Source organism: Mus pahari, chromosome 4 (genome assembly GCF_900095145.1).
Source record: "Mus pahari chromosome 4, PAHARI_EIJ_v1.1, whole genome shotgun sequence".
Lineage (NCBI taxonomy): Eukaryota > Metazoa > Chordata > Mammalia > Rodentia > Muridae > Mus > Mus pahari.
Genome location: NC_034593.1, coordinates 131,951,671 through 131,974,378, shown reverse-complemented (window position 1 = coordinate 131,974,378; position 22,708 = coordinate 131,951,671). Strand labels below are relative to the sequence as shown.

The 22,708-nt window shown below is 42.6% G+C and overlaps 1 protein-coding gene across 2 annotated transcripts in view; it reads left to right on the top strand.

Moving 5' to 3' along the window:
* Positions 1–22,708, top strand: part of Hs2st1 (heparan sulfate 2-O-sulfotransferase 1) — a 146,373-nt gene that overhangs the window by 103,504 nt on the left and 20,161 nt on the right. For both annotated transcript variants that reach the window (XM_021195439.2, XM_029537323.1), the window contains exons 2-3: positions 8,285–8,523; positions 19,363–19,448. In XM_021195439.2, coding sequence (XP_021051098.1) covers positions 8,285–8,523; positions 19,363–19,448 — 325 coding nt within the window. The remainder of the gene's footprint in view (positions 1–8,284; positions 8,524–19,362; positions 19,449–22,708) is intronic.

Genomic DNA, 22,708 nt, shown 5'->3' with positions numbered 1-22,708 from the left:
AGGGTTTCTCTGTGTAGCCCTGGCTGTCCTGGAACTCACTCTGTAGACCAGGCTGGCCTCGAACTCAGAAATCCGCCTGCCTCTGCCTCCCAAGTGCTGTAAGGTTACTTTCTTATACTTAGACATATTTCTAGGTTATCTTAGACCACCCACCCAAAATTAAGAAACTGGGAGTATGTTAAAAATAAAATGAGAGACTGGAGAGATGACTCAGCAGTTAAGAACACCTGCTGCTCATCCAGAGAACTGAGTTCAGGCCAAGCACCTACCCCGGGCAGCCCACAGCCCCTGTAATTCCAGTTTTAGTCTGCTAACCTCTGTCCTTTGCAGGCACCTGCACACATGTGCACATAAACGTATGCAGACACATACTCCTAAATATAAAATATACAGAAATAAAAACAAATAAATTGAAAATAAGGTAACTTCCCAAAGTAGAGCTTTGTATTAGAAGGCAGTCGATGTCATGAGTAGACTTGATTTTAGATTTAGCTTGAAGTTAATGGGAATATCTCCTAGTTATAGGAAAAGAAGAAATGAGAGTGCACTGTTTGACAGATACTGCCTGGAAAGGTTGATTCTTGGGTATTCTTGGACCGTCAAACCAAAAAATCAGCTTCCAAGAGTGCGATATGCCATTCCTTAGGCAAGTGAGTTAGAGAGGCATGCGTCTGCCACAGTCACTTCAGGTGACCCTGACGGAGGCTCACATGGAGAACCTCTGCCCTGGAGTGTGATGCGTTTCAAACTGGTGAAATATAGAGCTTTCAACATGCTCACTAATTTTCAAACAGCTGCGGCATTAAGTTTTCGATAATGAGCCCAAGCCCAGCTGGAATTGAGTCCTAGTTACTCCTTATTATTGTTATTTACTAGTGAATGGAGTCCCAGGTGCAGCTGCTGCTCTGTGAAAAGAATTCAACTTTGTAGACAGTCCTGGCATTCCCTCCTTGAGTTTTGAAAAGGCTTTAATCTTCAGTGGTATTTATCTCAACAACCAAAGTACATATACTTAATGGGAATTTGTACTTATGCTAAAAATATAAAAAAAAAATCTTTGAATCCTTTTGCCTATGTAATATCAAAATTAATATTTTAGCTGGATTACAAAGCTTATTACATTTAATTGAATCCCCACTGTTTTGTGTCTTTCCACTGGTGGTTGTGTCATAACAACTTTCTAAGTGTCTTCCCAGCGTGATTTATTTTGTGCCTCTTGTATCCTCATTTTTACTTGCAAGTGGGGTAGTTCACCACCAGAGCTTCAGGTTGGCTATGTGCCGTGTGCAGTAGTGAGGGTTTCTGTGCCTTCAAAGAACATCCTAAAGCAGCATCCCTGAGACACAGAACAGCCTGTGTGTCACATAGGTGCTTCTCTGCCATCCTAGACTAAATATGGGTGTTAATGGTGGGCAGCATTGTAAAACTCGTATCCAGATATGAGCAGTTGTAGTGAGGGAGGTGGGGGTCTTCAGCCCTGAATCTGGTGCTCTCAGAACCCTCCTTGAAGCATTCCGTTCAGACCCCTCCTTCAGGAACTCATTCACAACTTTAACATGAGCTGTGTTGGGACTTTTCGTGGTCTGTCTTTAGGTCAGATGTATCCTGAGATGTTTATCTGCAGACATTCACATATTACCATCCAGACATTTCTTCATCTAAACCCCTTAATCCCATTTCCCCCTGCTCGCCCAGAGAATGTGTGTGGGGTCTGATGTGACATTAAGAGGCTGTTTTTTATGTCTTGAGCACAGATGTTTGCATAGGGCCTCCTTCTCCATTAAAGCTCCTTTCTAGTGGAATCCTCCCCGTCCTCAAATCTCATGTGTGCTTTCAGTAATGAAAGAGCAGAATTCCCTCTGCTCCTAAGCATCTGCTTAGTCACCTGTTTGTCCACAAGCTTCCATCTCTAATCAGGCATTATTATTCTTGCTGCTGCCCCAAGAGAGAAACTGTCAGTGCCACAGCCCCGAGTGGCCAGTGCTGGCGCTGTGCTTTCTGGAGAAATGGCCCTGCTCTCCGACTCCTTTCAGAACCAGTGATAGACACTGCTTTGAACCTGCTTTGTGTGCCTCTGTGAAGATTCTGTAACTGTATTCTACCTATGCATGTCACCTCACAGCATGCTATCAGGAGGGTTGTGAGTTCAAGGTCAGCCTGAGCTACATAGTGAGATTCAAGCCAACCTAAGCTACAAATGTGAGACCTTATTTAAAAACAACAACAACAACAACAAAGTGATAAACAAAACACATTCCTGGTTTGGTGTTTCCAACATTCTTATGACAATGACCCAGCTGTCACCTCATGCCTCACTTCCCTCTTGCCCCCTCCCCCATGCCCAGGCTTTCTGACAGCCACTTCCAGGGCTTTGCTCATGCTGTCCCTATGCTTACACTGTTACTGCAAACCTGCTCCAACCTGACCCTCCCCTGTGTCATTTGCTTGCTCTTCTCAGCCTGTCCTTTTGCAGCCTTCCTGTGTTTGCAGCTTTGTCATGTGCTGTACTGTCTGATGGACAGTATGTGATGTTACCCAGGCTGCCCACAAACTCCCTGAGCTCCAGAGGTGCTCCCTGCCTCGGCCTCCCTGGCTCTAGGCCCACAAGTGCAAGCCATTGTGTTGACTTGTTCACACTTTTATTATAAAAACCTCATCAGACTTCCCAGGGATAGGTCTGTCTCCAATATCTGAAGTAATAATTAGTTAATAAACCTGGTACAAAATGACTTGATTATAAATGGTCACAATGTCCTCATCACTTAAAGCTGCACAGAGTGTCATGACTGCTCAGTTCCTGGAATTGCTAAAGTAATCATGAGAGCAATCTTCTACACACAGATAGATCTTATGAGGCAAATTTGGAGTTTAAGAAAAGGATTTAACAGAGATGTAAACATGGACATTGGGAACAAGAGGGAGGACATGAAGTCTGACTTCTCAAGCTGAATTGTCCCAAGACGGTGTGGTGATTTCAGCACCCACTCCCTCCTGCTTAGCTGTCATAAGCCCACTTTTACTTCTGGTTCTGTCTTGCTTTGCTTCGTGGAATTCAGTGTTTATTTACCCCAGAGAGTCCCCATTTCAGCTCCATCCAAGCTCCTTTTGGCTTTATCCTTTGGCCCTCAGTGTGTGTGCCAACAGGAACTAACAGCCTGACCCCGCCCTGGCCTCCTGGAAAGCTTGCCTCATGTATCCCTGTGCCATTGAATACAGACGCCATAAGTTGTGAATGAGATCCTGAAGGTGGGGTCTGAACAGAATGCTTCAAGGAGGGTTCTGAGAGCACCAGTTTCCGGGCTGTTGCCGAGCCAGTCTACCTAGGATGCTACAACAGAGATGGGATCTCCCGTTCTTCAGTCACTTCAGATAGTTCACGATGTGTTCATCCACTGTAGACTTTCTAACCGCTTCTCTCGTGTGCAGCATGATGATCTAGTCCACACACATTCCACATGTATGCCAGTTAGTGTGTGCTTGAAATGTCATGTATCCCTGTGCCATTGAATACAGACGCCATAAGAACTGCCCCTTCTAGTAATTTAAGAAAGCAATTACTAAATTTTAATGGGGATGTAGGCCTCAGTGTCCAGTGAAGATCTGATTTCTAACAACTTTGTGCTTACTGTTGAGTCCAGCTTTATACAGTATTACCACATACAAAATTCTTTTAAAAATTAAACTAATTTGGGTTCACTTAACCTGTGGGATTGTTCCTGGCCCATGGTCTAAGTGCAGTATGCGTTTTAGCTGCTTCCCACTACTGTTGTCCTATAGTCCTGTGAGCATTAATAGTAACAAGGATTATTAATTCCACCCTTGCTTTATGCTTCCCCCTCTGTCGTTGCCACAGTCCCCACCCTTGAAGGCTCAATTGACGAAGTGTGTTTCTCAGACCACCCCTTCCCCATTCTAGGATTTGATGGTATTTTGTTCTCCTAGTATTTGTTACAGTGACATTCATTCAGCTCTGTACAAGATGGTAACCGAAGTGGGAACACTTAAGATGTCCCTAAAATTGGAAAAATAATTTGAGATGCAATAGCTTGTAAAGCTCATGAAAAAGAAACAGAATAGCTGAACTGGGCTTTATCCAGGTCATTGGAATGAGGAAAGATCAGTGCTTGAAGTCAGCACTTGAATTTTACAGTAATTTACATTTACAAAATATGTATGTGGCACAGTTACTGACTGGTAAAGAGGCAAGGAAGGGTCAGGAAGACTCTTCTACATAAAGTGTCTGTCCCCTTCTCCTGTCCATGTAGTAATGCACCACACACTAGAGAAAACACTGACTTGTGAGTGGTAATTAGAAAGTTATGCATTGATGGATTATTAAAGTGGTAGGAATTTAAGAATTATGTTGCTTTAGCTTTGATTTTAACATCAGATTTTTTAAATTAATGATACACTAGCAAGAAGTTCCAAAAATAATACAGCATTCCTTGCTTTTTAGTCCCTAGAAAACAGCTGAGTACTGTCCATCTGTCTCACTGTAATAGCCACAAAATGCTTGGCAAATCCCCAAAGAAAACACTTTCTGTAAGCGGGTTTTAAAGAGTATACCTCTGAACTATGTCCCGTAGTAGTTGGCTGTAAAGTTGTGCACCCTTCTTCTAACTACAATGAGAAAAAATACTAAATTTCAACCAGTATGAAGTGGAACACAGACTCAGGGGTCAGACTGACCTGGAATTGTGTCCTCACACAGGTAATCAGCCAGTGGGCACATCTGTGGCATTCAGATCCTGACTAAATGGAGATAACAGTGGGCTTTTGAAGTTCATTCAGGAATAAAGCGTGAGATGGGTACAGGACAGAGATGCATGCACACTGGGAAGTAGGCAGATCACAAACTCAGGGTCAACCTGAGCCACTATGGCAGTCCTGTCTCAAAACAAATGAATAAACACACTTTATAAATTTGTAGTAGTTTTTTATATTATTAAAATGAACTGTAGTTTGTTATTTTTGATATGTTTTTAAGTGAAATTCACATAAATTAGCTATCTTAGAGTGAGCAGTCTACCGGCATCTAGTCCGTTCAGTGTTGCAAGCACTGCCTCTGTTGACTTCCAGACAATGTTCATGCCCCTGAAGGAAACGCTGAAACATACAGCTAAAGAAGTGCTCCCTGGTCCTCCTCCTCCTGTGGTAGCCATCAGTCTGCGTTCTTGTTTGATGACTTTATCCTTTTCACTTATTTTGAGATGCATGCTTTATTCTTTTTAAGGAGGAATAGTATGTTCTGTATACATACCATGAGTATTTACCTGTTGATGAAATTCTGGAATGTTTTCGTCTTTTGACTGTAGAGAAAAGTGCTGTTATACATAAGTATTTGCTTAAATGCCGTCTTCGGTTCCTTGAAGCATCTACCTATGGGTGGAATTGCTAAGTCATGCTTTGTACTTAAATTCTTTGAGGAATGTGAAAATGTTTTCCATTGTAAATGCACTTGCAGTCCTGTCAGCCATGTTGTGAGGGCCTTGGCTCCTCGGCTTTCCCACGAACACTGTTTAATGATAGCCATCCTAGTGAACACAAGGTGGCGCGTCACTGTCCTTCTGATCTGCATTTTCCCGTGACTGTTCATGTGTATCTCTTTATGTGTATCAAAATTTGCATATCATCTTTATTAAATGTGATTCTCATGTGTGTGTGTGCTTTAGATTTCTACTCCTATATCTCAAATATAGATACTTTGTTTCATTTTTATCCACTTTAAATGTATTCTTAAAATTCTTTTTGACACTTTGTTTTCTGTTCTGGGTTTTGTTCCAGTGGCTTTGTTGTGTGTCTCTGTCTTCTGAATTCTGATGTTTTTTTTTTTTTTTTATGATTTTATCCTAGAGTGTTTAGAGTTTCTTTGCATAGCTGCTTCCCAGTATGTCTTCCATTATATAAACATCATGTTTCCTTTACTAATATAGTTTTATAAAGTCACAGGAAGTGTGGGAGCCACTGGTCCACTTAAGCCTTTGTTATCTCTGTTTAGAACATCCTGTTAAGTATTTGTTGTGCATGAATTTTGAACCAAATTCCATATTATAATTTTGCTTTAGTTGTTTAAATACACTTTCAAAAGCTCAAAAGGGGGAAAGTTCATTGCGCTATCCATATTTATTTAATTATCTTTAATCTTTTTATACATTCTAGTCACTATCCCGCTCCGGGTCTGCCCTTTGACAGTTCCTCATCCCACTCCTCCTCCTCATCTCCAAGAGAATGTCTCCTCTTCACCCTCCTACCACCACCAGGCCTCCCAAACCCCTTCTGGGGCCTCAAGTCTCTCCAGGGTTAGGTGCATCTTCTCTCACTGAGGCCAGACCAGACAGTCCTCTGCTGTGTGTCAGGGCTCAGACCAGCACCTGTGTGCTGCATTCATTCATTTATTTAACCAACCAACCATTGTGTGTAGACACGGGGGACATGCATCCCTCAGAGGACAACTACAGGAGTTAGTTCTCTTGTGTGTGCGTCCTACACATTGAACCGGGGTCTGCAGGCATGGCAGCAGTGCCTCTGCTGGGGCCTCTTCACGAATGCCTGGGTTAGAGTACTTTTAGAGCCAACCTTTTAAGCTGGTTCTATCAGTGAACATTTTAAATGTGTTTTTTCTTTCATACCTACAAGAATTATCTTCCTCTTCATTCTTGAAAACCATATTTCCAGACACAGGGTTTTCAGCCACAGTTCCCATTACTGTACGTGCCCACGTTGTAGTCCCCAACGGGAATCATGTGGTTGATAGTTCTCCAATTCTTTTGCAGATATGACTTCATCTCCTCAAGTTGCTTTCAAAATTTTTTGTTAATTATACTAGATGGATATCTTTGGGCTTTATCTTATGGGGTTTCTTGACTCTAAATGTCTGTCTACTGCCAGATGTTGGTTTTAGCCGTGGTTTGTTGAGTTCTGTTTTAGCTGTCCTCTTTCTCCTTTCTTAGACTGTGGCATCACTGTTAGATCACAGCCCAGGTGCCCACAGCATCCCTTGTTCCTTGCTCTAGCTGCTGCCGCTGCTTCTGCTGTTGAACCCGTTCACAAGGTTTTTACTTCAGTTACTATACGACATTAGCTCTAAAATCTCCATTTGGTTCTTTTGGTTTGTTTAAATTTTTATTGTTTATCTTACATGTGTGGGCATTTTGCCTGCATGTGTGTCTGTACCACATGTGTCCTGGTGCCAGTGGGGTCTAGAAGAAAATGGTAGAAAGGACACTTTCTTTATGCATGGTGACTAGGTCTGAGTCAAAATCAAAGGCATGCACCACCATGCCTGGGTATTGGCACATTTTATTAACTAAGGAGTAAGTAAATCCTAAACAGATTTTTTAAAGCAGTTTCTATAAGATAACTTCTTTTCTAAGTATATTTTATTTGTGAAATTTCTGCATTTTTTAAAAACTTTTCCTGTTGCTGTGACCAAACACCTGACAAGAAGCAACTTAGGAAAGGATTTGTTTTGACTTACTGTGTGAAGGATACAGTCCACCCAGACAAAAGACTGTAGCAGCTCGAATAAGAGCCTGTTCACCTTAACATCTTACCTCAGGAAACAGAAAGGGGACAGGAAGTGGAGCCTGCCTATAGAAACCCTAAAAACCCACTCATTTCCTTCAGCTAGGTCCCACCTCCTAAACCTTCTGTAACTTTTCAGAATAGTGCCACTGGCTGTTCAGAGGCAGGAGCCTACTGGGGACATTTCATATCCCGTTGCACAGCAGCGGGGCTGGTGTGGGTTTGAGGGTTACTTGCAGCAATGAGAATTCCGTTAGGACAGATGCTGACTCTGGAACTGGGACGCACACTTTGAACTAGTTGTTCTTTTGTTCTTATTTCGCATCTTTCTGTCCTGCAGAAGAAGTTCTGAATCCTTTACAAACAATCCTTTAACAACCATTCTCCTTCAGGCCTTGGGAAGGAAACGTGTGCTGAGCTGCAGCTTATAGAGATCAGCTAGATGTCTTCTTAAACTCGGCTGCCTTGCTCTTCTGTTGTTTTCATTTTCTTTTGTTTTTCTCTCACCTTATGATAATCAGAAGTTATCTGTTCATAATTTTGTAATACTATCAAGAACACATTCAGAATGGCTATACAAAGTGTATAGACATTCACTGGGATGTATAGACTTCGGGTGTGGTGGTTAATTTTGGTGAGTGTGTGTGTGTGTGTGTGTGTTTTGGTAAGGTTTATTTATTTATTTATTTTTACATAGTAAAGTTTGTAAAAATGAAATTTTAAAAAAGGTAAAGAACTTTCAGCTTTCCTTTTCTTGCAGAAAGGGCAATTGCAAGACACGAAGTCCGAGAAATTGAACAGCGCCATACAATGGACGGCCCTCGGCAGGATGCGACTCTGGATGAAGAAGACGACATAGTCATCATTTATAACAGAGTGCCCAAAACTGCAAGCACCTCGTTCACCAATATCGCCTACGACTTGTGTGCAAAGAATAGATACCATGTTCTTCACATCAACACTACCAAAAATAACCCAGTAATGTCATTGCAAGATCAGGTAATTACCATGTAGGAAATACACAAATACTTTCTGATATCTCCTCAAATTTGGTATTGCAAGGAATGAAGTGTTGGGGGTGGAGAGAAGGTAGGAGGCAAAACTAACTAACTAACTAACTAACTAACTAACTATATATATATATATATATATATATATATATATATATATATATATAGCTTTCCTACACTTGACACATTTTCTTGCATCTAATCTGTAGTCAAAAATTTGTGAAGTACGTAAATTGATAAATAGCTAGAAGTATTAGTTTTGATATTCTTCAGTACAGAATCTCCTTTTTGTTATTGTTTGTTGAGACAAGGTCTCTGGGTAGTAACTGGCTATCTGGAGCTTGCCGTGTAGACCAGGCTAGCCTCAAACTCACAGACATCTATCCACATCATGCCTGGCTTAGAATTGTTTTTGGTTTTGTTTTTTTTTTTTTTTTTTAAAAAAACTTGACAAGATTCCTGCTTCAGCACTTCAGCAGTTGTTTTATTGTCTCACTTTATGATAAGTAAGTATTGGCTTAGTACCTGTACCCGTTCTATACCCTCCTGAGTGCCATTTCCAGTAACTCATGTCAATACTGGCCATAAATCAACCTGCTGGAGAACACATGGTGGCAGTGTCTTTAGCAAAACCTCACCTTTTAATAGTCAGGGGTCTTAGATAAACGAACGGGAGTTTAAAATAGAGGATACTGTCAAGTGAAATCTAGCTTATCCATCTCTCCAAAACCTGGAGTGGTGACTATAATGATAAAGTTCACTTTGTATATATTAAAGGCGATGGAACCCGAGGTAACCACAGACGCCATACTGGAGAAGCTCCACTAGAAGGTAACCCTCCCTACCTGCTGCAGCGAGGTCTTCAGCTGTGTGGAAGCGGTGGAAGCTGCTCTTTTATACACTGACTGTTCCCCACTGTTAGCTCATCTATAGCACTTACACTGCACGGGGAATGAAGCTCATATGTGTTCTTGCCAGAGAGCTGTTTTTGAAGGCTAATGATTATCACTACCCATCTGCTTTTGACTACCTGGAATCTGTAGGATCGTTTATTATGTTTGTATAGAACCAAAAATATATGTCTGTTAGCCAGACCAGATAATTCTTCTGTAAATGAGAAGAAACACAAGCTTTTAAAATATGTTGGTCTTTAAAAAAAGAAGAAAACCGTTCACTGTATATCTCAAGGGGCGGGCGGCACACTGAATGTCACCTTTGCACAGGGTGTAGTAGGTCTGTGTTGGTGCATTGCAGGCCATACTTGATTTCAAAGGAGCTTGGCTTGACCCTCAAGAATAATGTCAGGTCTCCTCAGCAGCACTTTTTTTTTTAAATGCTAACTTGTTTGTTCAATTTTTACTTTTTTGTATCCAACCTTCCAGAGTTTTCTGGCAACCACAAGGTATCTGGCAATGGCATCCGTGGTTTTTTTCCCTTCATAAAATGTAAGTGTGGAGACGCTTAGCACACATGACATTTTTAAGGACCGTGTAGATGCATTTCCAGTTGCATGTGAATGGAACGGACGCAGCTTGTTTTCTGTTCAGCGGCTTGGCATTTATACACTAGAAGAACCCAGCCGAGAGACAGGCTCTCCGCCCTAAAGCAGTTGCTTTGTACAGCGACCAGCACCGAGCGAGACCTTCATGTCTAGAACACTCTGGGGAAGTAGTCTCAAGCACTAAATGGCATATTCCAAATGTCAGCTGGTAGTTCAAAACCTGGCCCTGATCAGGAGTGGCTTACATGGTGTCCTCTGATACAGATCTCTTGTACAGAAGCCATTTTCTAAAAACAAGCCATGTCCAGCTCCCTGTCCGTAGCACAGCGTGTGTAGAGGGCTTTTAATTCAACCCAGGAAGCTTCATCTGAATGTAAACTGAAAGCCACCATACTTTCAAAGTTAGTTTTCAAGTAGCTCCATCTTCTATACTACACTTTTGCTTTGATGCCATGTTTTTGCTGTGCTGATGTGTAATTTTCAGCCGAGTCATAGGAACTTAGGATGGTTTCACTCTTCTCTGAGCAAATAGCTTCAGGTTGATGCCTGGCTTTGTTAAGTGAGCTGCTGTGCAGAGCCTCCGTTTACAGCCCAGTCCGCTCGTGAAGAAAGCCGAGGCTGCAGTAGGAGATGCTGGTCTGTTTGGATCCTTATGTGTCAGCTTCCTCTTCAGCAGCCTGTAAGCACTGCATACCCGGGACACCATGCTAAACTACTTACATGCTTACCTACTTACAGTTCAGCAGCAACGCTCCAAACGTTCCAGTCTGATACAAAGCTTGTCCAGCGAGCTGACAGCAGTGCCTCTCAGCCATCCGTGCAGAATTGGCAGCTTTCAAATGAGACTTTCAAGTGTCTCATTTACCTTACCGCACAAGGGATATATATACAAAATTGTGCCACATTCTTTGGGAGAGATACCAATAAAGTAAAAAGTTAGCACATACCTTTCAAGGAGCTTTTTTATTATTGGCTTGGGAGTCTAAGACAGAATCAGAAATTGAGGATTATTAAAACATCAGTGTATGATAATCTCACTGAAATGTTTTATGTGACATAACCCGAGGAAAGCACATATTCATATCGTAGAACTTCCCGCAAAACAACTCTGCTCATCTTTTCTAAAGTTTCAGTGTCGTGACAACCAAAGGACGTAGTGCTAGGTTGAAAAGTTAGGCTTCGGGAGACTGAGAGGCGCAGACAGCCAAGTCGCCGTGCGATCTGTAACTGTCCTTGTTCATAAACCGTACACAGTGCAGCATTTCAGAATGAAGTGTGGATGTGTGCCATGCTCAGATGCGTGAGAACAGTGAGTATGTCTGAACGTAGAGACGCCATGTCCTGGCAGTTGCACTGTCTAAACAGTTGGAGTCCAGGGCTGGCACCGTACCCTTTCCACTCGGGTAGTGTAAAGGCTGTGTACTGACTGCCCTCTTTCTGCCAGGATGGGCACAGTGTATGCAGGGATGTCTGCCCCAGCCTCCTCTCTGGAATGAAGCAGCTGGCACAGAGGAAGAAGAAAGGTTTTTGAAGGAGGTTAATAGAACACACAACACAAGAAATTAAGTAGTTACAATGAAGTGACTTTTGCTACTTAGGTTTTTGAGGTGACCCTTAGTTTAGATTATATAAAAAAATTGTCAAGGGTTAGAGAGGTGGCTCAGTGGTTAAGAACACTGGCTGCTCTTTCAGAGGACCCAAGTTTGATTTCCAACACCCACATGGTACCTCACAGCCATCTGTAACTCAGGTTTCAAGGGATCCCAGTCCCTCTTCTCGAGTCTGTGAGCACCAGGCATACATGTGATACACATGTGATCCACAGACACATGCAGACAAAACATTCACACAGAAATAAAATAGATTTTTTTAAGAAGTTAAAAAACGTTTTTACTTCAGAGAATATTTTGTGACTGTTCCTAGTAGGTGTGTGGTCTTTCTTAAATCCATGCTGTTCTCATATTTTTAAGTTGATTATATGTGACCAGTCTTGGTTTAAACATTACAAGTATCTAGCCCTATAGGGCCACATAGTAATATAAATCTATTCTCTGTGTGTGTGTTTGTGTGTGTGTGTTTCTTTAACTTAATCTCAAGCTGTCTCGTGTTCATTTTTATTAGAGCTTATCATTTGCTGTGTGCTACAGATACTTCTCAGAGCAGCAAGCTAGCTAAACATTTGGAGCCTGTAATATGTAATATGTAAGCTGAGTATGGGTTCAAATGCAGGCTCTTACTATGTCGGACCGAAATGGAGCTTAATGTACATTTTTAGAAAGCTACTTGCACTTGATGTTCATGGAACAGTGATGAAGAACAACAATTCAGTAGACATAAAAAGGCGCGTGTTAAGATCTTCCTGGGAAGTTTTACTTACCTTTAAATTCATGTTCTTGCTTTCCCTACAGTATTCACATTTCTTATCCAGCCCAGTACACCTGTTCTAAGGAAGCTGTTGACTATTGCATCAAGCTCTCACTCAGTAGATGAAACAGCCTTTGAGGTCATCGACCCTGCCAAGCCGTTCTCCTTTCTGCACATCTGTTCTTACCGTTTTGAAGAGTGCATTTCTTCTTCAGTAGTTTTCATGCTATGCGTTTGGTGTCTCTTGTTGAGTGACAGGCTCTTGGACCTTGCCTAGCCATCCTGTGTTATGTTTAACTACCACTTCTGAGGCATTGGGACCACATCACTCCTAGTACTGGGTACTTTATTCAGTTATCTTACATATTAGTTTGGCTTTTCCCTGTTTTCCTCTATTGTAGTGTAAGCCCCTTAAGGGCAGACATCTTGTTTGTCCCCTGTATGCCTCATGCCATGTGCCTTGAATAGTGACCAAGACATGGAAGATACTTGATACATTTTTGTTACTTGATGATTGGGTAAGCAAATGAGCCACTCTAGATTTTGGTAGTGGTCCTTAGCTGTCCCTAGTACCATGGTTACAGCTATAAGCAGAGTAAATCCTCTGGCTGATGAGAGTTTATCTCTCCGTCTTGGGTGATTTAGGACTCATCCCCCAAAGCAGCTCAGATCTGAACCTCAGTCCCAGTGCTGTGTGTTAGAGGCCAACTCCTTACCTTTCTGTCTGCACACTCCTTTTCCCCTTAGTATAGAAAATCTTCTCCCTGGTTTAGACTCAAAAAATATGCCTGTGGCTATACAAGAAATATTTATTTAAAGTAAATTTATCAGTAGGAGTTGGTGTATAGTAATTACTCAAACTAATAATAGTCTTCATCTCAATAGATAGTAATTACAGAGTTGGAAGCAGGCCAGGGCATTCAGGACGACTCCTACTCCTTCAGACACTGGAAAGGGGTTCTTTTGTGATCGCGGATATCAGAATGTAGAGTTGAACTTACTGAAAATGTAGGCCAGCCTTCTTGCAATGGTGCTGTCTTGGCTTTTTTCCTTTAGTGTTGGTTCAGGTCTGATTCAGCAAGCTAATAAATCATGTCCCACCACCTACACGGCTTATGTTTTCCCTAGAGGTGTGTTGTGATTACTTGCTAGCCCAGCTCTGCTTGAGTTATAAAACCTGACAGAAGTCATAGTTTAGCATCTGCTCCAGGCTAGCCATAAAAGTGTTATTTTCATGTGCTGTATCTAACTACTCCTTCCGAGCCATCCTTCTTGATAGCGTGTTTCAGTCAGAGTGTCGGAACTCTCTCTCATCTGTGCCAGGGTACAGTGCTTTCAGCCTCCTAAAAATCATTTGATGCCGTTGGGTTTTACTGCCCTCCACCTTGGCGCATACCCCCCCACCCCCGTGGTAGAACACCAGAAGAAAACAAACCACGCAGTGCAGGAGTGAAAGGCCGAAAATGACAGATGCAGGAACTGACTGGACATGTTAGCGGATGGAAGGTGGGATGGAAACAGTTAAGAGAGAGGATGAGCATTAACCATGGTTGAGAGGGAAAGTGGCTCAATCAATACTTTAAAAGGGAAGCCTTCAGAACCTCTGTTCTGAAAAGGCTTACTTACAGCATCTCCATGGAGACCGGCTTTGAGGAAGGGTGTACGAGAGTTCTGGCCATAAATGGCACTCCTGCATGTCCCAGGTGCTTTCCAGAGGAGAGAGGGAAGCCCTGCTTAGCCCTGCTGACACTTGTTTACTCACACTTCCTCTGTGCTATAGAGAGGCTAAGCCACAGCCCCTTTTCTTTATTGCAGATTTTCATTCTCTTTGCTCCTGGTGTCAGGGACAGCTGTTGTTCCCTCTGGGTGTGCTGTGGTCACTTCAGACCTAAAACAACAGGACTGATTGATTGTAAACTCCCAAATTAGACAGCAGAATAAACTTATGGCAGAATAAACTTCCCCCTTGGAAAGTGACTGAGTTATCTGCTAAGGAATGCAAAGCTGACCAGAACACATTATACAGAAAAGAGATCCTGTGTGTCTGGAAGAGCTCAGCAGTAACAGTCTGGGGAATATAAAAGTAGTAATTGCCTCAACTGTAATGTCAAGTTTAGGTAAAGCTTAGAGTCCTACACAGATACCTGGACTTGGTCTCTTGGTTTCACTACTCAGTGCTTAGCAGCCCACGTGACTGAAAACGGTGAAACAAGCCATCTCCCCGTGAGCGCTGAAGTGTCCGTGTGTGGGGCTGTGTGTGGGGCTGTGGCGGCGGTGATTGTAGGGGATCAGATGCTGAGTTGTGATGGAAGGGATGGGTAAGCTCATAAGGAATGAAGAATATGGCAACATTGCTTTGAGACTATCAAGGGAGAAAATTATTTACTTGAATGCTAGGAGTCAAACCTAAGTGTCTCACATGGTAGGCTAGCTAGTGCTCTGTGGCAGTTTGAATAGGTGTGGCTCCCATAGACTCACATGTTTGAATGCTTGGCCCATAGGGAGTGGCACCATTAGGAGGTGTGGCCTTTTTGGAGTATGTGTGGTCTTGTTGGAGGAAGTGTGTCACTGGGGGGTGGGCTTTGAAGTCTCTTATGCTCAAGCTATGTTCAGTATGGCACACAGTCTCCTGCTGCCTTTCTTTTCGAGATGTACAACTCTCAGCTCCTTCTCCACATCTGCCTCAGTTCCTCTCATGTCTGAGGGTATGCTGCTGTGCTTCCCACCATGATAATGGACTAAATCTCTGAACCTGTAAGCTAGCCCTAATTAAATGGAGTTGCTTTAGTCATGGTGTCTCTTCACAGCAATCAAACCCAAACTAAGAAACACTCTTCCCTGATTTATACTCCCAGTCCAGTGGTGAATCTGTGATTACTGAGGAATTACCACAGTAGTGAGCAAAATCAGAAATTTTCTATAACTAAGTTGCATTGGAGTTCTTTTGATTTTGTAGCACCAGGGATTAAACTCAGGGCTTTGCATATGCTAGAAAGAAGTCTGTCACTAAGTTCTTCTTAGTCCTTGAGACATGATGTCTGTTCCTTTTTTTTTTTTTTTTTTTCTTCAAGTCCTTTGTTTTTCTGCTGAAGTTGTTCTGTGGTAAGTGGAGAGGCTAGAGATAGAGTTTCTGAGTTGATGGGATAGTTGCAAGTGTCTGCAAGACTGTTGGTCCAATATCCCTCCTTAAATCACACACACACACACACACACACACACAAACATACATATAATTAGCTAGTTGCATAGGCAAATGATTAATGGTTTTCAGTTTTCAGTTATATAAAAGTAAAGGCTACAGGATTTCCTTGATCTCTTCTACCTCTAAAATTCTAACCCTGCTAATAAGTTCAAGATTGCTGATAGCATAATATTCTGCCTTTTCTTCGCCTCTAAGAAACTCTTGCTCAGTGCAGCTGGAAGTACTTTAATTTGTGAACCGTTTCTGAAATGCTTGCATCTAATGTGCTTTAGGCGTTGCTGGAGCGGTGGGATTCATAAGTGGCAGAAGCCAGGGTCACCGCTTCAGCCCTCCTCTTTGTTTTATGTACTGTAGTACTTAGATGACTATCGCAAACCCTGCTGGATTCAGGGTACTCTTCTGAAACAGCACGGGATAAAGGTGCCCAAGAGTTTCTGTAGCCCTCAGACCTCTGTTGTAATTGCCGCGGAAGAAGCCTCACATTAATAAGGTTAGGAGCTAGCTCCTAAGCCCACATCTTCTGAAACCGTGGTCTTTATTTGGTCCAGGGATGAGTGACAGCACTTCCTGAAGGCTTATTAGAAATGTAGAATTCCAGGCTCTAACTGCTTCAGACCTGCTGTGTATGTGTCTGTCTCAACAGGAATTCTAGGTGGTTTGATTTTTGCACTTTGAAATTTGAGAGGCCTACAGCAATCTAACCCAGCCTCATGGGCTTCCCCACCTGTTAAAGGACACGGGTGGAATGTGCCAGTCACCCTCAGGGTACTTCAGGTTCCTGTGGGCCATCCTCAGGAACATTTGGGGGAAAGAGAGGATGCCTGCAGTGTTCGCCTGGTTCCCAGTTCTGTGATTCTCCCTATTTGTATGCTCTGACCTCTCTGCCTTCTGCCTCGGCATTTCCTTAGAATTTAATCTGGCACCATTTTCATTTCCCTCCTGAACCACCCCATCCACATGAGATCTCGGCTTTGGAAAACAAAGCTGAGTTTCTGAGTATGCCTCCAGCTCTGAAAATGACCACCACTTTGCCTCCCCCACCCATGTACTGCCTGCATATGTGTCTGTGTGGCATGTGCATGGCTGGTGACTGCAGAGGCCAGAGAGGGCATCAGATGCCCCGGAACTGGAAGTACAGGTGGTTGTGAGCCTGCATGTAGGTGCTGATGACCCAACCAGGTTCCTCTCAAAGACCAAACTGCGCTCCTAACCACTGGGCCATCTCTAGCCACTCTTCATTTTTGGTAGAAATACTGTAGTTGGTTTTTGTAGGAACCAACATAATTAACAATAACAAGTGCATTTCATGTCATCGTGCAGTTTATTCTTCATTCTCTATTTTATATTTTTATCCTGCCTAGTGTGTAATTGGAAGAATGAATAGGAAAGAACATAAGAACCTCATACACACACTTGTATGTATTTGGCTCATAGTGTTACTACCATTTACATCAGTGTATCAGTTAATAATGTAGCCCCTTAAACCTAAACTGTCCCAGAACCGTATTTCCCCAGCAGACAGGCTAATGCGTGACTGCATCTGTCCTGTCTGTAAACCACAGCAGGCCTTCTGTAGGAAGCAGCTGTAATGACTGCAGCCCGAGGTCAGTGCTATAGAGTGTAATTCAGATCTACATGTCGGTGCAAGACTGATACCTCACTGCAAGTGTAGGCTCTGATTCCCGGGACTGAAGCTGCAGCTCGTGTCCCTGCAGTGCAGAGGAGTGGGCCCTGCCATCCCTGTGTGTCTCTCTCCAGAAGAGGGCCCAAAATTCTCTCTTGATTCTTTAAAAATAATTAATGGACACTTACAGAATTCCTCATGTTAGCTTTTTGCATACTTGCAATTCCAGTAAGTTAGGAAGCGCTTGGGAGCTGGAGTGTTGCCACAGCAGCCAAGGATGCCCACTGCTCTCTCATAGCACCTCAGCTCAGTTCCCAGCAACCTCACCAGGCGGCTCACAACAGTCTAACCCCAGCTCTACGAGGGCCAGCCCTGCAGACACCTGCAGTCACACTTACATTGCACAAACCCACACATTAAAATTAAAAGAAAATTTTGGATATTTGGCTACTTTATATGTTTTTATTTGAACAAGCTTATAGATCCACTTTTTAAAACCTTACAATCATCTTTAATCATTTTGTTAGTCATATTTTGATTTGTTGAGGCATAAATAAAAAAGAACGTCCTTTAAGTGATTACTTTTCGAATGCTGTGTCAGAGAAGAAAATATGTAATATATAGAATGAGCTAGTATGGTGGAACTCTGTATGCCCAGGCCTTGGGAGGCGGTGGCAGGAAGACCAAGAATGTGACATCACCCTGGATGTGCTGAGCATGAGGCTAGCCAGGGGTGTGAATCCCTGTTTGTATAATACATGTATTCATATGCACACAGAATGAATTCCTTAGATTGGAATGTTGCTTGCTTTTTCAGTGTGTATTTTTGATAGGGGGTGTATTTTTTCTGTGTGCTGGCTATTTGTATGTCAACGTAACATAAGGTTGGCTCATCTGGGAAGAAATCTTAATCAAGGAAACACCTCCATAGAATTGGCCTGCAGGGAAGGCCCACTGTATAAGAAAACAAACTGAACACATCATGAGGAGCAAGCCAGGAAGCTGTATTCTTCAGGTCTCTGCATCAGTGCCTGCCTGGTTCGTTCGCGCAATGACTTCTCTTGATGCTGGACTGTCAGTGAAATAGCCCTCTCTCCTGTGTATGGTCATGGTGCTTTCTCACAGCAATAGAAAGCCTAAGGAAGGCAGCAGGGTCCTCTACAGGAAGAGTAGGAAGAAAGAAGACACAGACATTTTACATTTGCATTATGTATACGCATTATAGTTAACAGGAGTGGGTTGGAGTGGATCAGGGATCAGTGGTTAAGAAAACTTGTTCTTCAAATAACCTGAGTTTGGCTCCCAGCACCCACTGTGGGCAACTCATATCACCCATATCTCTAGCTCCATACCTTACGGCTTCTGTACATATATGTATAGAAACATGCAGATACATGCACATCCATATAAATAACCTTATAAAAGAGAGCGAGTGTTAGAATGTCTTGCACAGTGCTGTCTGGGTAGTCCAACAATGGCTGCCTTCACACTGGAGCCACAGGGAACCCTGCAACTGCCCAGTGCACGAGGCTCAGTGCCTCAGGAACCCCAGTCTGGCTCTGAAGGTCTGGAGGGTTCCTGACGAGCAACTTACCTTCAGTTCAAGTTTGAAGCCCGAAGAACCCAGGTTCTAATGGAGCAGCAACAGCAGACAGTACAGCAATAGTACAGACAACTATAGGATAAATGAACTCTCTATCAAGGTGCAAAGGTAGAGGGGCAAATACCGCCTTTTCCCCAGGCGTCCTCCATCTGCGTATACCTCCTTCCATATGCCTCAAGATGCTGCCTGTATGTACCTAGTGCAGATCGTCCCACTGCAGATAAGCCCATCAAGAAGTCTCTTACATCTGTGCCAGCCGTTTATCTCTTACTGATTCTAACGTAGTGAAGTTGACAATGATGATTTGCCCTCATGGGGGTGAAGTACACCCCTGCGTCTACCTCCCACCCTGTGTAGATACACTGTGTTCGTGGCCGTGGTAAGGTAGTGCATTCAGACTGCACCGATTGTTCTTACTTCAAACCTGCCTTCCAGCTCCATGGATGCGGGGACTGAATGGGAGGTGATTTGCTGTTGACAGAATCTGCTTTCTTTACATTGCAGTGAGGTAATGAGAATGTCCTCCTCTTTTAGGTACGCTTTGTAAAGAATATAACCACCTGGACCGAGATGAAACCAGGTTTCTATCACGGACACATTTCTTACTTGGATTTTGCAAAGTAAGTAGCATCCAAAATGATGTACTGAAGAGTGCTTTGTTTGTCCTCTGCCTGTGAGCAGGGTTAGTACACACTGACAGGCCACTTGGACACCGATGATTTAAATATTCCTGCCAGTGCTTTACTGCCCTCTAGTGTTCATAAAAGGACACGTCTCGAGCTAATTATGACAGTTCACATTCTGTGGCAGTTTTCACCTGTACTGGAGGCTGGCTGATTACTCCACAAGTGTGAGGTCAGTCAAACGGGCTCACGAGGTCACTGACAGAGAACAAAGAACCCCCCCCCCTCAGTTTCTGGTTCCCTAATATGCTTTTCCTTGAATCACTGTGTTTCAGCTTTGAAATTATGACATATAAGGGGAGACTTTTTAAAAACTAAGAATTTTCTTTTATGTTTGAGTATGATTGTATAAGTCATGGCAATCTTGTCTTAATTCTCTTAAAGAAAAGTTCAAAAGACTGCAGAATACACAGTGTTCAAGCATTCTGTGGTCCCCGTGGGAGCCCTTGCATCTTTAAAGAGTAATCAGAAAATTGGTTAAAAGGAATAGTCTAAACATAAGACCCGTTTGAACATTCTCCATGGAACACATAGCGCTGTTACAATAAAAGCTCACATCCAAATGCTCTGCTAATAATCCTCTGTTAACTTCAGAGACGACAGAAAGTGACTGTCGACAGTCGGCATGCACAGCTCAATTCTACCTTAGCAGTGGTGTCAACTGTTAGTGAAGCTCGCTCTGTCTCAGTTTCACTTTTTAGGTTGGAAAAGGAAAAGAACAGAATGATGTGCCATAGAGTCAGACAGTGGGAACATCCTAGCTTCTCTGGAAATCATATAATTAAAGAATTTCCCGAATATTACACACATAAAGTGTATATCTTGATTTCCCTCATAATCCCTAAGATCTTTCATTCAGTAACATTGTAACTTTCAAGTTAAATGTACAGTTTTCTATAAATAATTCATACTGCAATATTGAAAGCATTTTATAGGTGGCTTTAAAATAAACTAAAAATTCTCTCTGCAGAGGCCCTGAACCAGTTTCATAAACTTCATTCATACGCATTTGTTCCCTGAGGGCTGCACTACCCTTCACTGAGTGTTTGTTACCTTTCACCTAAATGATTTGGGGCTTTTTTTTTCTCTCTGCATGGCCTGGATTCTAATATTGTAGGTTTTCATTATTAAAATTATATATTGAGTGCTTTTGCTTTGGGCACAGGCTTGCATGTAGAACAAAGCTCTGGTGTTCACTGAGGTACTTGAACTTGAAATGGATAAAGCATTTTAAAAGAATAATCTTATTAAACACTGACAGCAACACTGGGTTTGAATATTTTCATAGTGGCTCATGTTACTGGAAATAAAAATATACTGTAAAAATTTTAATACAATGACAATGTTAAATAAATAGCTAAATGGAATCAATTAGAGGAAATTGTTTGATGTGTTCTAATGTATATAGTCAAGAAATATTATAGATGTGACCATTCCTTAGCTTGATAGTCATAAACTCCATGATTGAGGAAGGAAGAGAGAAACCTCATTTGCCAATTTTAGAGTGCCTTATTCTTCAAAACATATTATTGAACTGAGTATGGTGGCGCATACCTGTAATTTTAGTTACCAAGGAGGCTGGTACAGGAGGATTGCATGTTGGAAGCCAGCCCAGACAACTTAGTGAGGTCCCATTTCACATTTTAAAGTGAGGGTTTAGGAAGACAGCTCCATGGGTAAAATTGCTTGGGTCACAATTGTGAGGACCCAGGTTTGAATCCCTCGAACCCAGGTGGAAACCATGTATGTAGCTCGGGCATCTGCATATGATCCCAGCGCTCATGGAGAGATGTGGGGGACGGAGGCGGCTTACCAGCCAGTGAGTCTTCTCACAGCAGCAGGAGAGCCCTGTCTCAAAGGAGTGGGAAAGGAAGGACGACAGGAAAGGTTGTCCTCTGACCGCCGTACACCGTGACACGTGTACTCCTGTGTTCACACGCAGAGCAAATGCACAACACAGGTAAATGATTTTTAGAGTAAAAACATGTTTCCTGAGCTGTGGCTCTGTAGTAGAATAGTTAGGATAGAAGCCCTGGTTTTACTCAGTCCCTGTTACTACCACACACAAAATACTGTATGTGGGTGGTTAAGAGCACTGGCTGCTCTTCCAGAGGATGTGGGTCAGGCTCCCAGCATCCACGTTGTGCCTCACAGCCAGACATGGTACACAGTTCATTCAGGCCAAACACCTTACACATAAAATAAATAAGGTCTCAAAAAGGGACAGAGAAGGGAGAACAGTCTCCCGTGTCCTTGGCGGGAAGCGTCCTCGGCTCAGTGGGATTCCCTAAGTCACTTGCTGTTATAGAAAAAAATGGTAAATTCGTGGAGGGAAAGGTGTTTAATTTTTCAATTTATTAGACAGATAATAAAAATTGAAACATAGTTGAGTTTTCTGGAGACCCAGGAAAAGAATGTGGAAAAACAACAAGTGAAAGATCCTTTGTGTTTGGACTGACTTCTAAGGAGTACACACTCTAGTTCAGACGTCTCGATCAAGTCCTCCTTTGTATTTTCTCTACAGTATTAGGATAGAAGAAGAGAAACGTCTTTGTACCTAGCAGCTTTGGTTTGGGTTCTAGCATGTGCCCTTTGCTTTAACCTTGTGGTTTTCTGAAGCATCTCACCTGTAAGTGCTCAGTCATTGTTTGTTTTCTTCCTAGTGATGAGCAGTCTTCAGAGAGTTGAGCTATGACAAATTAATGCCATTGACTTTAACATTCCACTTTAAAATTATATAGGGTGGACATTTTCAAGATGCCAGGATTAATATCAAGTTGAATACTTGTAGTTCTTGACTAAGGATAGGTTCATTGAAACCCCCTTCTTTCTGGAGTGAAGAGATTATGCCTTACTAAAATAGACAATATTTATAACAGTCCTATATAAATGTATGTTGTTCATGCATCAGTAGCATTTATTGAATAGGAGTCACCCTAACAGATCAGCTGTCCTTGATCCCACAGCATTATCAGTGAGGCGAGCAGATGCCAACAGGTCACTCAGTTTTTGAAACTAAGCAAAGCAGTCTGCCACTAGTATGAGCCATTTGTGGCCAAGAGTCCCACATAAATATGTACAGCACGAGATATGACATAAGACTGTCCCTAGCCAGACAGAAGCCAAATTAATGGCTGGCAAGGAGGCTCAGGGTAAAGGCGCCTGTCCCCATGACCCACATGACAGGAGAGAAGCTT